The sequence below is a fragment of the Danio rerio genome, chromosome 7 (assembly GCF_052040795.2).
Source record: "Danio rerio strain M-AB ecotype USA chromosome 7, GRCz13ab, whole genome shotgun sequence".
In the NCBI taxonomy this organism is placed as follows: domain Eukaryota; kingdom Metazoa; phylum Chordata; class Actinopteri; order Cypriniformes; family Danionidae; genus Danio; species Danio rerio.
The window spans coordinates 37,970,001-37,985,955 of NC_141027.1; the positions used below are offsets into that span (position 1 = coordinate 37,970,001).

The following is a 15,955-nucleotide window of genomic DNA, read 5'->3' on the forward strand; positions in this document are numbered from 1 at the left end:
TAATGCATTTTGCTAAATAATGTTTATTTCTTTAAAAAAAAAAACCACAAATTTCTTTTGAAAAAAAGCTTTCTAAATGTTTTTATTTAATCTACACTTTTTTAGTTGAAGTACAGTGTTCAGCAGCATTGAGGACAGCCCATATTGAAAATGAATATTTTTATTAAAAAAAAAATGACAACCTAAAACATTTCAACCAAAATCTTTATTATTTGTTTTTCTTGATTTTTTTCTTCTTATTTTATTTTTCTGTAACATTAATTTGGCTGTATTCGTTTTTGGACCATTATCGCAAGTTATTTTGTTAGATAAGCTCCAGATTTGGCTTCAGTACTGACTAATCTGATGTATATGCACAAATATAATATTGTAAAGCTAATTATTAAAAATATGAATTTAAAAGACAGATTTGTGAGGGGTGTACTTATATTTGCTGAGCACTGTATATTTCTTCTCAATAAGACATTTATTATTACTCATAAAATATTACACTCTTCTGTTTTATTTACTAACTAATTATAGCCAGAACAGCAGCAACCAATAAAAAAAGAAAGCAAGTATATTTCCTGAAATAGTGTTAACATTGTGGTTCAGAAAAAGACCCTAGATGTTCATGTTCAATGCAGTGTCTATAGAAATGAATGGGACAGTATTAATATATGGATTGATTATATTACTCTGTAGTTCTTGCATTTGTAAACTGACTTGTGTTTGACAATGCAGAATTTACAGAGCGTCCTCTGAAGCTGGTGTTAAAAGTGGCTGGGAATGAGGTCACTACAGGCAGTCCCGGCCTCGAGACTGCATATGATGACCAGGTAGATTACGACAAACACAAAGATAAGAAAAAGAAGAAGAAAAAGAAGGACGAAAAGGACAAAGCCAGTCCTCCAGTATCACCGGTCGACAAAAAGAAAAAGGTGAGAGATCGATGCTGATTTGTTTTGTTCCTTCCTTGTACTGTTTACATAATGCTACATCATATTATCTTGTCTAGATGACCAAAAAAAGAAAGGGCCCAGACCCTGTGGATCCAGACTGGGATGAGCACAGCAGAACTCCCGCTCACTCTGATGTGTCCCAGGACAAGCCTCTGACCCCCTCACTAGCCAAAATGACAGGTAAATCTATGCACGCTTTTATATTTGGGGCCTGATATTGTGTCTTTGCTTAATATGTTAATTATGTCTTTTTGATCCACAGAAAAAGAGCAGACTCCCCTACAAGAGGCTCTAAGTCAGCTCATCCGACAACTCCAGAGGTGGGAATAAATGTTGGCATCTTGAAGTAGGCCTTATAGCTAGGGTGTGAAACATTGATTGTAGGCTGCTTTCAACTCCATTTTGTAGACACATACTCATAAGCTTCCCATTACTTGTTCCCTTTGGGGAATCCCTATCATCATTTTAGTGTTACACTTCATGAGTGAATGAGGGAAGTTTACATGGACATACCCTTGATTTTGATCGAGACAGTGAGTCAGCCTTATGTCCACTACAGCACCTAGATGTCCCAAAATGCAATGCAATGCAATTGGGTTATCAGTGTAGTTTAAGGGTATAGGGCAGGGGTGGCCAACCCTGTTCTTGGAGAGCCACCTTCCTGCAGATTTTAGTTGCTACCCATATCAAACACACCTGAAACAATTAATTAGAACCTGAACACCACATAATAATTACAGGCAGGTGTGTTTGATATGGGTTTCCACTGAAATCTGCAGGAAGGTGGCTCTCCAAGAACAGGGTTGGCCACCGCTGGTATAGGGCATTCCATTTACATCCATTCATATTTTCCCCGAGTAGTGGACACTTGTGTAACAATCAGTGTTGTACATCTGAGTGAACAAGATAGAGAGAAGAGAGTGAAGAGCATAAAGGATTGGACTGGAACGCAGCCCTAGACCACTGTGCTGCAGTTTTGAAAAAAAAACTCCCTTAATCTGTTGATTAGTTTGTTCAGACATTGGTTATTACAGTTGGTGCTAAACTTTGCCAGACATTGGCCCTCCAGAATCAATGTTTTCTATCTCTGCCTTATGACAAAAATGAGTACGGAATCATGAAAACCAGAATGGAAAGGGCAAAATTATTCTAATGTCACAGAAGTAGGAAAATTAGATTAATAAGTCAAAAGTTATTTACACACTGAAACCTATTTGTCTAAACACAACATACAATCATTTTCATTACTTGCAAAACTTAAATCCTATGTAATCCTGACACAAAATTAAAGTATTTTAATCTAATTTAAAATGTTTTAATTTATATGATCAAAAAGCTGAAATAGTATCATTAAGTTTTGTTTTTTTTTTTGTCACAGGATCCTTCAGGAATCATTCCAATGTGCTAAATGATGAACAAATATGCATAATCATTATTCTTAGTGTTGAAAACAGCTGTGCTGTTTAATTTTGTGATCTTTTTTATTTAGTTTCATTTTTCAGGTTACTTTAATGGGTAATAGTTTAAATAGATAATAATTTATTCAAAATAATGGTATGATAACCTTGGCTAAAAAAAAAAAAAATCACTGTTTCACAGTATAACAATAATGTGATTACTGCTCTAAAATATACTTTTTAAATGTCTGGGTAAAAAAATGTAATCTTTTTTTCCCTTTTAACACAAATTTTATTTGGGGAAACTTTAAAAATATTTTGGAGTAGTAAACTTATCAGGCTAAATAATTCAAATCAATCTTTGCTGTCTTCATTATCTTCAAAAACACTGATTTCTTTACAATTTAAAACAGCATATTTGGAGATATTTTCAGCTGGTGATACTTTTGTCCTAAAAAACAACGAAACAAAAGTAAAAAAAACAATTCGCACATATGCCGTAGGAATGGTATAACAGAAAATGTTGTTGGTTTTGAAACCCTAACTTTATACCCTGTACACTTTGAAAACGGTTATCAACCCATGCCTATACTCAAGAGTATCCTGAACTATCCTCAAGTATTGGTCTTGTGTATATTCTTTTCTAAAGCTTGCATAATTAAACTCGAAATCTGCATCAATAATCTTATTCTGAACATTGGATCTTAGTAATGGGTTTCCTATTTCCATAGTCTATTTTCATAATATATAGATATTGCATAATTTCAGTGAATTTAAGCTGAATATTGCTGGCTGCTGTTTATTGCAGGAAGGACCCAAGTGCATTCTTCTCATTCCCTGTGACGGACCTGATCGCCCCAGGATACTCTATCATTATAAAGAAACCCATGGACTTCAGCACTATAAAAGAGAAAGTGAAGAAGGAGCAATATCAGTCACTGGAAGAGCTCAAGGTAATCGGTTCATCATAGATGTTATAAGGACACAGACTATAGAGAAGTGTGATTGAATATACCAGTAAGTCTTGTTCATTTTGACAAAATGGTTGACGTGTTGTAATGTTCTGTCTACAGCTGGATTTCAGAGTTATGTGTGAAAACGCTATGATCTACAACAAACCAGAGACCATTTACTACAAAGCAGCAAAGAAACTCCTTCACTCCGGCATGAAGATTCTGAGCAAAGTGAGTGAAAAACGCTTTGCACATTTGCATTTGAATTTATATTTAGAGATGGTAGGTGTTATTTGTGAAACCGATTTGGCCATTTCCTCAATTTTCAAATTTCAAAAAAACTGTTTTAACACCAGAGGGTGCTGTTGTGCTGTCATCTGTATTATCCTGTCTTTGATGTTGCTCTAATCTGGCCTTTTCAAATAAAAAAAAAACTCACATGTGGAATGTTTGTGTGCATTTAGGAGAGACTGGACAGTTTAAAGCAGAGCATAGAGTTCATGTCTGGCCTGCAAACGTCCACCGGTCATTCAGCAGAGACTGGAGAGAACGAGGCCAGGACATCAGGCCCTGCCAAAGTCAAATCCTCTGTCATGTACACAAGTGACAACTCTCAGTCTCCCCGTGTAGGCAACAAAGACACTTCAAGGTATGAATCATATGTTGCAGCTTTTCACATAATATCTTGAAAACATTGGTCTAGACCAGGAGTCACCAATCTCGTTTCTGGAGGACCGGTGCGCTGCAGGGTTTAGCTCCAACTTGCCTCAACACACCTGCCTAGGTGTTTCAAGTATACCTAGTAAGACCTTGATTAGCTTGTTCAGGTGTGTTTGATTAGGGTAGGAGCTAAAATCTGCAGGACACCGGACATCCAGGAACAAGTTTGCTGATCCCTGCTCTAGACGTATTTAATTAGTTTAATTTATTTTCTAGGATAAAGGGGGATTCACACCATGAGTAAATCTATAAATTAGTGCAGACACTAATCAAGTTGCAATCACATGCTGCAGTTGTGGTTGCATAGAGTACATTGTAAAGTTACATGAATTTCAATTGGCTGTCCTTTTTTTTTTTTTGGTCTGAAAGTGATCCTAGTGTCATGATTTTTTTTAAAGATGTGCTGTGTGAAGTCTGCCATTCTTTTATTATAATAGTATTTTAAGGACACTATTATTATAGTTAACATTTTTTGTGTGAGCAGGCTTTAATCCCCCTTGATCGTTAAAGGTCATTTGCATTGAGGTTTTGCAAGAAGCTTCCTGTCATTTAATCTGATCCTGAGGTCTCTTTGAAAATGAACAATTCTGAATAATTCTTAAAATAATACTTTCTATTAATCCCAGACAGGATATGAAACTCTTGGCAAAAGCGAAATGCCAGTAGAATTGCCTTCAGTTAGTTTCTTGCCAACTGGCAGGTTACTTCATTCAAAAGTTTGACATAATACATGATTTAAGAACGTTCAATCACTGCTGGACTAAGAATTGTGAGCAAATAAAAGATGCACACAAACAGTGCATGAAACATCTGTCATAATTTGTGTCTTACGACAGCATGTACGTCAGTGGAAAATGTACACTCACAGAGGTTTATCTAGATTGTTTTCTTTTTCTGCAGAGCTCCACATGGAGATACATATCTGATATAATTCCTGCATTAGGCCATCAAAACAACAATAGCAAAATACAGCACACTGGGCTTTCTTTAGTCTTGGGTGCATTTAGTGTAAAATCTAAAATGTATTGTTGCAGAAGACTGGGATCGGAAACTAAATAGAAAAGTATTTATAGAAAAAATGTATGAATAAAAGCTTGTCAAAAAGGCCATGTTCTGTGGTCCAAATGTTTGAGGATGGCAAAATGTAAGAACATTTTGTTCAGCAACGATGCACTGTCAGAAGTGACAGTAAAGTCATGCAGATGTTTCAAATAATTAGCTCTTTTGCTTTAAAAAAAAGTTAATGTACATACATATTAGAAATGTTCTCGGTACAGAACATTGATATCAGGCCCAAAAACATGGCTAAGCAAAATTATTTTTAATTAATCTATTATTTGTTTCTGTGTTTTTGTTATTTTTTCAGGTAAAACGATAAAAAAATTGGTCATACAGCCAGTAAAATGCAGGGGAAAAAATCTTGTGATCTACATTTGATTGTGTATTTATAATTGGAGCCATTCACAGTGGCTTTGTAACTGCACTCATCTCGTCTGCTGCTGTACTGATGCCAGTGAGACTTGATTGTTGCCAGGTTCACTGTCTTTCTGTTTTACTCTTTATTTTTGTTGCTTGCCTATGTAAATCTGCATGACTGATGAAGTAAGCAAGAGTCTTGGAATGCTTAAACATGTTGTGGCTTGTAGGCCATCTGTAGCGCACGAGCTACACTCATAACACACGCGCTCCTTTGTAGTGTTTCAGGACAAGTGAACCATCTTCCTCCACACTTCCTTATTGTGTCCAACAAGAACCACACTTTGACCTGTAACTTATTCATAGTTTAAAACGTATTCATAATTTATTCAATCAGTGCTCTGACCTCAGGATACACTCAAATTAGTTTTGTTTAAATCACATGCCTCACATATAAAGGATTTTGTGGGTAATAGTATTGGTGACACGCATGTATCCAGAATTGCATTCAATTTTGTGAAACAGAGACAGTAAGGATGACGCTCAGAAGTGCCAAGCAGAGAAAGACCTGGAGGAGATTAAGAAGATTATTGAGGAGTCTGGAGGGAAACTCTCAAGCAGAAGCCTTCAGTGTGAGGTACGAGTTCACCTCAAGAGAACATGAACTGGGTTATTGTATGTGATTAAGTCATTCACTGAAGAGTCACTTTTTCTCTCTCTTTTGAATGAGCAGCTGGAGTTTGAGAGAAGGACATCTGATGGTTTAACCACCCTGGGCATCCTAAACCCTGTTGACCTGAGCGCTGGAGGTTAGTGGCACTGGGCATATTTTTGCGCACTGATAACTAGTTTATTGAAATGAGGGCTTCTACTTAATGGAATGCAACATGAGTGATGGTGATGTATAAATGTTAATATCTGATTATTATGAGCATTAAAACCTAGTATTTAATGGATAATTTCCAAACTCATTCTGCAAATCATAAGTTGTTTTATTATTATAATATTTTTTATCATTTGTTTGGTTAGGCAAGAGTCCGTAAGTAAGCAGACAGAATGCAGATTAAAGTAATTAAAGATGTTTGAGTTGTTCATGAATGATTAAAGAAAACGTTTAAATGATGTACATGCATGTAAATTCAACAGCTAAAAAATAAATAATTAGGTATATATGTTAACATGTTAATCCTGTTCCTATGTTAGATCCAGGATACTGCCCAGTAAAATTGGGCATGATGGGAGGTCGGCTGCAGACTGGAATAAACACCCTTCAGGGTTTCAAAGAGGACAAGAGAAACATGGTCACTCCAGGTAACATTTAACTGAATGCTCCTGTTTTTTTCAGGAGTTTTCAGTCTCAACCTCTCCCTTAAAACCAATGCCTGTATTAGTTTTCTTGAAGAAGAAAAAAAGGTTAATGGAAAAAGCTGTCTCTCTGGAGAATGAGCTTGACTCTGTGGCGTAACCTTCAGTCATGTGGAGAAGATCATGGGTAGGGTGGTGTTATATTATCTGTTTGAATACCCAGGGTTCAGCTGCCAGTGGAATGTAATATTATGTGCCAGAAAATCCAGTTGTTCCTGCTGTCAATAGGAAAGAATTCAATGCCAAAGAAGTAGGCTGTATTTTGTTTTAACTTAATCATAGTTATCAGTCACGTGACTGGCGCCTGGAGGGCAAAAAAATCTATAAAAACTGCAGCAAATACCTGTCAAGTTTCCATTTGTTTCAAGTCACATTGTTTCTAGATCCTCACAAATGAAGAACAACAGAAGTGAGGAAAATGTTAAGTTTCGCGACCTTTTAAGACTATAAGGTTTATACTTCTGCGCCGAGTGATCGCCGTGACCCACAGCGCCTACTTTGTGCATAGTCATGCATTTATACTTTTACGTGCTGTTTTTTTTGCTCTGCAATAACACTTCCGAAATGCTAGCTGGCAGTAGGTTATGTTCCTTTGTGTCGAGTTTCTACGCAGGTGTTTTGTTTTCTGAACACTACCTTAATTTACAAGTAGCTCAAACGCGCTCATTTGGAGGCGGGAACCTGCAGACGTGCAACAACATTAATCATAGGGTAAACAAAAAACAACAGTTTCTATCTAGAGCTCCTTCACAGGACTTAACACTTGTAAACACTCGCTCCAATGGGTTCACACAGCTCTTGGTCCCGCCCACACTGGTCACAGCTACCAAGCTGACCAATCACAAAGCTTGTGCTACGTGTCGTGAAAAACTTCTGTCTTGTTTAGTATTTTTAAACTAATTAGTTTTGTTGTCTTTGGATGTATGGATTATTAGGATTGGTCCTGATATCTGGTGAAAAATCTACAGCACTTTTAGACACATTTTTCTGAGAAAAATTGTGATGTGTTCAATACCATTTTACCCGTGATGTTTTGTGACTTCGTGTCCTGGAATGTAATATTCCAATATTTCTAAACCACTATTACTCTCATATGAAACTCATTGAATGGGTAAAAAGTTCCATTAATTAAAAAAAGGTCCATATGCCTCTCTCTCTCTCTCTTGCAGTTGCATATATGAATTATGGCCCCTTCACCTCATATGCTCCTACATATGACTCCAGTTTTGCCAATATCAGCAAAGAAGACTCCGATCTCATTTACTCCTTCTATGGGGAAGACAGCAGTCAGCCAGATTCTGAAAGGTGTGAATGTGCCTGGATTCAGCATAATAAAGTGTGTCCATTGATTGGTTCTGGATGACTAAATGCGTGGTTATAGTCACGCTACACTTTAATATCATTGACTTCCATTCATACGCATCCAAAGTTCCTTCACATTTCGCTGCTATTTAAAGTGGCAGTTTGGTGAAATCTGATCTTGGAATTCATATCATGTGAAGGCACTTGGTCAGCAGGAGATTGATGCGTCACAGTGTGAAATCTTAACTGATTTAAAAGATTGTACACTTGTAGCTTACAATTATTCACTATAAAATAATCAAGATCAAATTCTAATAATATTTTACAACATTTTTTATGAAAGTGACTCTCTTTTAAATAAATAGCCACATAAATATAGCTTTCAGAGCATACGATTTTAAAATAATAAGTTGCTATTAAATGTACAAATATCCAAGCTTATGACTAGTTGTGTACTTTATGCTTTTAACAAAAGCACTGCAGAGTGTGACATCATATTATTACCATTTCAGCATCCATAGAAATGTCTCTTCAGGCAGACATGAATGAACAACTCTGGTTTAACATGAATTTGCTATTGTGCAGTATATCATTCTCGGACATAAATGTCCTGATTGTTCTGGTTTACAAAAATAATTCTGTATGTGTGTGTGTGTAGCATTGCAGATTACCTTGCTAAATCTGAGGAGCACATGAGCAGATTAGCAGATAATGTCTTGGATGCTTTGACGAGTGGAGAGCATTCGAAAAAACTGAAAGAGACAAAATGTGTAAGAAAAACATTCTTTCATGTTATACCCATACCTGCATTTCTAGTTCCTGATTCAAATCTACTAGTATATTTTATGCACTATAAGCACCTATAATAATATCCTTTAGTTTTTTTAACTGGGCGGCTTAATTAAATCTGCTGTTGATTGGATGCTTTTGTTCTTCACAGGATAATCTGCCGACAGAAGAGCCTGCAGAGAAAGACGACGCAACAGATGATGCTGAGGTAAAATGCTCTCAGATGCACAGAATAAGATTAAATGGCTGGTCAATTAGCTATTTTCGATGACTTTGTCTTGTTTATGATATGAACTATGAAGTATTTATTCTTCGTTTAAAAAACAAAACATGTTTTACTAGTATTCGACAACTTATTTTTTGTTCTCTTGAACATGGTCTGTTGTCTTTCTGATCCTATAATGTCCCACTCATATAAATGAACAATGAGTTCTGATTGGTTTAATTTGATGTATTTAAATTGATTGATTGATTGAGGTTGCCTAGTGTCATTTTTAGGGTTTGTAATTTAAAAAAACCCCGGAAAAATACATTGTATTATTTGCCACTAGTCCATTTGATGTAGACGTTAAGTAGTGGATCCTGTAAAAGGTCTCCCTTTGCATTGAACTGATTTGTAGATGTTGCTTATGCTTAAACAGCAACATTGCACACTAGCTGTAGGTAAATAAGAAAAATTATAATCAAGGATTTATTTAAAATGTCTACAAGTGCATATTAGCGTACAGCTCGCTCGAGTGGATGTGGAGGCACAAACCTAGTATTTAAAGGCAGCGTCAGGAGCGCAGACTCTCTGCTCTGCAGCAGCTGTGTCAACAACACCAACCAACTTTCACACACTAATGGAAAGAATATTTGCCTGGACACACACACAAACACACTCTGGCTGTTGTTTTTGACCTCCTCCTGTGTGTATGTGAGATGGTGCTGTAGGAAAGGTAAGCGTGAGTGGTCTGTGAACATACTGCAGCATTAGTCAGTGTGGATGGACTTCTTTGACTGCGGTTCAGCTAGCATGCCATAGCAGGGTGGTGCGACTGTTTAACACACTGTTTATAGCAATCCAAAAATCCCATATAGCATAGCTAGTGGATAATACATAGTTGTATCCATGTGCTTGGAAGGAGTTATGTTCTGTAAAAGCTTTAAATTAAAAATTATAGTCGGTACGCTCCCATTCAAATGTTGGTTTATTTTTTTAGTATTAATGACATCCGACTTTTCTTTTAAGAAAAGGCAAAGCATCAGTAATATGCGACCCTGTACCAGGAAACCAGTCTTTTGACACACAGGTATTTTTTGGCAGTAGCCAAGAATACAATGTATGGGTCAAAAATTATAGATTTTTATTTTATGCCAAAAATCATATCATATTAAGATAGGGCTGGGCAATTTGGTCTAAAATCAAAATATAGATTAATTAAACATTTTTGCCTGATTACGAATAATGAACGATTATTTTATTTTATATAAAAAAAACTTGCCTTCACAAATATTTTTAATGTTTTCAAAAGTAGAATATATATATATATATATATATATATATATATATATATATATATATATATATGAGTTTCTGCGCTAGCCTGCTCGTAGTGACTCTGCTCACGGTTACACGGTCTATCATCACGTTTTACGCTTGAACAACTAAATGAATGCTTAAGTCTATTTAACTGATTATATTATAATTACACTACGATGTCAATGCTGTAAAAGGGAACCTTATAAAATTGAAAGTCACAGAAACCTTTCACCAAAAGTTTACCGTGGCTAAAAAACATTAGGGTTGCCATTTGGGTCCTAAAACAATATTAAGCCATATTGAACATCGATTATAACAAGAGGAAAAAAAGGGTTGCTGAGAAAATCAGCATTATAGAATGAAGCGAAGGATCACTATGGCACTGAAGACTGGAATAATGTCTGCTGAAAAGTCTAATTAATAGATGAATAAAAAAATACATAAATAGATAATATCTTAGATTATAATGATAGATATTGATGTGTTTTTGATTAAATAAATGACTTGTGTGATATGGATGTGAAATTGACCCTGTATCTGTATTTGTGGCATTAGAAGAAATATTGCCTTCCATTTTCATTAAACTAAAATTCTAACAAAAAAAGATTAACTTTTTTTCCATGCTCCCTTTTTCTTGCATGTAGGTTGTTGCATCAGAACCCAGCAGTGCTGATAGTGTAACTCCACTCACATCTGTGGCTTCGATTCCTGACCTGCTTCCAGAGAGCTTCGACTCGGAAGGTGAGAATCCCATTACTGAAATTTTTGAATGAGTCAAACAGATTTCATTCATAAATCTGTTTGACTCAGTTGAAAGCTTACAACAATACCGGCTGCAAGGTGTATCAATGAGCCATTTTCAGGAGACGCATCTTTCATGTCTATTACTATTTCATTTATCATGATCCTCCTCCTTCAGCAGCAGAATATCAGTATCTCTCATGAGCTGTTTTCCAGCTATTAAACAACAGGCTGATTTATTTATTCCAGTAAAATCTCCTTTTGCTTCCCATAGAAGCAGAGCATTTCCAACAGAAGCTGGATGAGACGACACTGTTGCTGAGGGAGCTGCAGAAAGTTCAGAAAGAGAGACTGAGCGCTAAACAGCCACCAAACATCATCTGTCTGCTGGCTCCCACTGCCAAAGAGCTGCAGCTTGGTAAGAAAACACAAAATGACAGGTTCACTTATCTTTCTCTTTAAGCAGCGTGAGACAAACTCCAACAGTTCTCTTGTCTCTTGAGTTACTTTTTTCTAACTTTTAGGGAAGTCTGCGTTGTTACATATTAACAGATCTGTGGGTTCCAGCAGCTGTTTAAAAGCTGATATACGTGCACATTTCAAATCTAACCCCCACCATTCTTCTTGCAGCGGAGAAAGTCACGGGTAACCTGGCTCAGCTGACCAGTCAGGTGACCCCAGCTGATGTGTGCAGTGTTTATGGAATCAGAAAGGCCATGGGGGTCTCGCTTCCCAATGCACAGGATCCATTCATACACCTGACCGCAGGTAACATAAGCCCTCTCAGCTCATAAAAGAAACTGCTTCATCCACTCATAAATCGGCATCGAGAGGATAATAACGAATGCTTTTCTGTGTGTTTCAGTGGGAGATCTGATTGAACCCATGGAGGGAGTATGTTGATCCTTCGTCTCTGCAGTATGTCTCTTTCTGCTTAGTCCGGATCCCCCCTTCCTCCAATTTTCATTTGTATTTTGTTCCATTTAAATAAACGTCCTTCTTTTTAAAAAAATATTATTGTGTATTTCTGTTCTTTATTTGTTAAAAAAATTAACGTTAGCATGTGACTAATGCAGAAATAATCTCCTATTGCCTGACTTGTGGCAGAAGGTCTGGACTCCATAATTAATTTGATTAGCCAAAGACCATACAGAGGCGGTCTGACTATTAAGCAAACAAGCACATATTTTGTTGTTGACAGGAATGTAATGACGCATTTGTGCAATAACACACTGGTGTTTAAAACTTATATTTAATATTTTAGCATCAAGGCCTGAAACGTTTGAAAACTATAAATCAGGGTTGTCCAAACTTGGTCCTGGAGGGCTGGTGTCCTGCAGATTTTAGCTCCAACTTACCTCAATACACCTGCATGGATGTTTCTAGAAAGCCTAGTAAGAGCTTGATTATCTAGCCCAGGTGTGTCTGATTGGGGTTTGCAGGACACTGGCCCTCTAGGAACAAGTGTGGACACCCCTGCTATAAAAGGTCACAATAAGTGGTCAAATTAAAACAAAAATGTTATGGGGGTGGTGTCCTGTAGCTACACACACAATTATAACAAAATAGGTCTGAATACATTTTTAATTTGAGAAAATGCTTTTTTTTTAAATGACCGCCAACCTTTAACAATCTTAAGCATGTAATTTTTAAGAAAAGAAATTAAAAGAGACAATTAATTAGCTGACAATGTAATCCTTTACTAAAAGCAACAGTTTGACTGACTAAATATAGGTTTACCTTTTTATTTACAACACTTCATTTACCTTATGTGGCTCAACTACATAAGCTTTTTTTTATATAAACTGAAATAATATCAGGAGGATTGTCTTACAGCTTTTAAATAAATGTTTAGTTTATTTATAAAGTGACTGTTTAACAAGTTGTAGGACGTGGCATAAATAGGCATGGGACGATGACTGTTTTCACGGTATAACAGGGTTTGGAAAGTCAAGGTTTTAAAACTGCCAAAATTTTTTGTAATACTGTTCCTAAGGTATGACTAAGATTTTTTTATTTACATTTTTTTGGGGTTTTTGTTTTTTAGGACAACATTATCTCAAGCAGAAAAGATGCTGTTTTAAATTGTAAAGAAATAAGTGTTTTTAAAACAAATGAAGACAGCAGAAATCAATGATTCATTTTAATTTTTTAGCCTGACATGTATACTGCTCCAAAGTATTTTTAAATCTTTCAAAAAATAAAATATATTGTTTTCAAAGTGGAAAAAAAATGTTGTTTTTGTCACCCTGACATTTTAAAGGAAAATATTTTAAAGCAGTAATCACAATACCGTGATACAGTGATATTTGTATTCAAGGTTATCATACCGTCAGAATCTTATACCAGCCCATGCGAAGGCATGAATGCAATGAAATAAATAATAAAAATGTCATGAGATTTGAAACTAAAACCGCCAGTAGATGGGGTCAAGTGTTGGTCTTTCACTGAATGATTCATTTAATTGAGTTGTTTGAACAGCTGATTCATTCACAAATGTGTGAATGGACAACTGAATCATTGTCCCATATCAAAGCCCAAGATTAATTTATAATCAAAACATGGAGATGTACAGCGGCTGAGCTGTTTGGAAGCATTTTCGAGAAAAAGGAGCAACATTTGGACAACAGTGATTCTAAAACTGCATGACATCATTTGCATTTTGATTTTAGGGATAATAATAATGGTTCGTTTTAGAAACAGGGAACCTAGGATCAGCTGTAACTTGGATATTAACGGTGAAACTTGGGTCACTAAAGTAAAAAGCAAGCCCTGTTGATTGTTTTACAGTAAATATAGAACAAATGCATTTATGCATGGCAGGTACAGCATACATATAAAATATTAAACTAAATGTCATAATTTCCATTTTATTCTTTTTAAAGAATGCAAAAAGTTGCATCTGATCTACTCACGCACAAAATGACACAATTAACTATATAGTGTATATGCGGAGCTAGTGTTTTGCCTCATACTGATAAACTTCCGGTAAATGGTTAATGTGACTTTTATCCATTTTATACGGTTCCTTTTACAGCATCGATGTTGTAATGTAATTAAAATACAATCAATTAAACAGACTTTGGCATTCATTTAGTTGTTGAAGCTTAAAACAAGACAAAAAGCCATTTACACGCACACGCCCGTCAGAATTAGCAGGCTAACACAGAAGCTTCATTGAATATACTGGGGTAAAATAAATGTTCATACTTTAAAGACATAGTGGGACACTTTTCTTACATTTGGAGACCCACTTTATATCAGCTATGACTCAGCCAGTAAAGATGGCTGATTTTTAAAGAAAACATACCTTAAACGTGAAATTTTGCAATGGCATACAGTATGCCGGAAGATTACCGACAAATTAAAAGTCTTTTAGCATACTTCTGCATATACCCTATTGTGCTTGAGCGGGCTCCTTGCTACAATACTGAGTTCTGATTGGTTATTTGTCACTGTTTAGAAGTAATAAATGACCATAAATAGGTACATTTATTAATATATTTGGATGAAAAGTTTTACGTTACACACACTGTTCATCTAAACAGGATGGTAAGCCTAATTTTGTGAGCCATAAAAATGCATATATTGATGCATTTAATCTTATACAGAGATTAATTTGAAAATATAAAAAAATATATTGTGTGTTTGCAATGGCACGTGTATGAATGAACAATAACTAATCAGCTCTGAGTAAACCGTCAATCTGTTTTGTATGCTGACTAAAATGACTCTGCTGGATCCTCCCTAAATTACAGTAGTCAGGCCTGAACAGGTTTGCTAGTGCAGAGAGACGTCACACATACACAAACACCGAAAAACGTACAGTATTTGTATTTACGCCTGAATAGAGAATGCTAGAAAATTCTTGAGAGCAATTCACAGAGGCAGCTGTGCCACTCTGCTAGATTCACAAATCCTATCAATGCTTAGAGAGAATTATGAGTAACGTTAAAACTGAAAGGAAATGAAAGCAAGACCTCTGGACGTTATTACATGTGCCACTGATGCTTTGAATTGAAGCCAGGCTAAAGGGTTTGTTTGTTTAAATCACCCTTCATGTTTGCCAGTGGCAGATTATATAACATAAACGATAAACATGTACACAATTTAAAGAAATATTAAGATAAGTTGGCTAACATTTTAGGCCTGTAATTATCATAAGGGGAATTAATTGCTAAAGCATATAACGTTAACGTTACTTGTCTGTACATCTCTGTCGAGAGATGAGCAATATACTTTCTCTTCACGCATATTATAAAAGATTATCTCTAAAATATTAAACACTGAGCAAACGCTCGTCTTTATACAATTTTCTTATGTATTTGCTAACTTGGCTAACGACTTTTGAGATTCTGAATTCCTGAGGTAAATTTAACGCGTTTACGTGACAGTTTAAAGTGTATTTTAATACGGCGGGAACACTGTCTAGCGATTATCTGAGAGCCGAACAACTTCATTAAACTGTAGTGTTCTGTTCAACATACCTTTTATTGTTCATTTATGTAAGAAATCGCTTTAAAGACAGCCTCCATCTCCTCCGCGTTCTCCGTCGACGACACACGCAGGTCCCGCCTTCATTAACTTCATTAATATATGTAAATGTAATTGGATTTTGTTCAGAATATGCCATGAGGTGATTGGTTAGTATTGATAGGGGGTTATATATGCGTGAAAGAAGACTGCTGCTAAAAAAGAAAAAAAGTGCTCAATCAGCCAAAAAGAAACAATCTATTTTTCCCCGGGTCGGGTCGTTTGGTCACGTGTACATACATATATATATATATATATATATATATATATATATAT

The 15,955-nt window shown here is 35.9% G+C and overlaps 2 protein-coding genes across 8 annotated transcripts in view; one reads left to right on the forward strand and one right to left on the reverse strand.

Moving 5' to 3' along the window:
* The window catches only part of brd7 (bromodomain containing 7), a 13,042-nt gene extending 884 nt beyond the window's left edge, over positions 1-12,158 (forward strand). Inside the window, exons 2-17 of the mRNA NM_213366.2 lie at positions 724-920; positions 998-1,121; positions 1,204-1,261; positions 3,147-3,291; positions 3,412-3,522; positions 3,756-3,940; positions 5,953-6,064; positions 6,161-6,236; positions 6,631-6,738; positions 7,962-8,097; positions 8,753-8,864; positions 9,035-9,091; positions 11,050-11,146; positions 11,421-11,564; positions 11,777-11,914; positions 12,012-12,158. Of these exons, the coding sequence (NP_998531.2) occupies positions 724-920; positions 998-1,121; positions 1,204-1,261; positions 3,147-3,291; positions 3,412-3,522; positions 3,756-3,940; positions 5,953-6,064; positions 6,161-6,236; positions 6,631-6,738; positions 7,962-8,097; positions 8,753-8,864; positions 9,035-9,091; positions 11,050-11,146; positions 11,421-11,564; positions 11,777-11,914; positions 12,012-12,049 (1,838 nt within the window). The 3' untranslated portion in view covers positions 12,050-12,158. The remainder of the gene's footprint in view (positions 1-723; positions 921-997; positions 1,122-1,203; positions 1,262-3,146; positions 3,292-3,411; positions 3,523-3,755; positions 3,941-5,952; positions 6,065-6,160; positions 6,237-6,630; positions 6,739-7,961; positions 8,098-8,752; positions 8,865-9,034; positions 9,092-11,049; positions 11,147-11,420; positions 11,565-11,776; positions 11,915-12,011) is intronic.
* Positions 1-15,706, reverse strand: part of nkd1 (NKD inhibitor of WNT signaling pathway 1) — a 177,068-nt gene extending 161,362 nt beyond the window's left edge. For 4 of the 7 annotated variants that reach the window (XR_015494943.1, XR_015494940.1, XM_087259992.1 and 1 more), the window contains exon 1: positions 8,766-8,894. The gene's annotated coding sequence lies outside the window, so the exon portion shown is untranslated. Of the gene's footprint in view, positions 1-8,765; positions 8,895-15,633 lie in introns of those variants that run through there. The other 3 variants (XR_015494942.1, XM_087259994.1, XM_087259991.1) reach the window with 1 other exon arrangement.
* Positions 15,707-15,955: the final 249 nt, after the last annotated feature.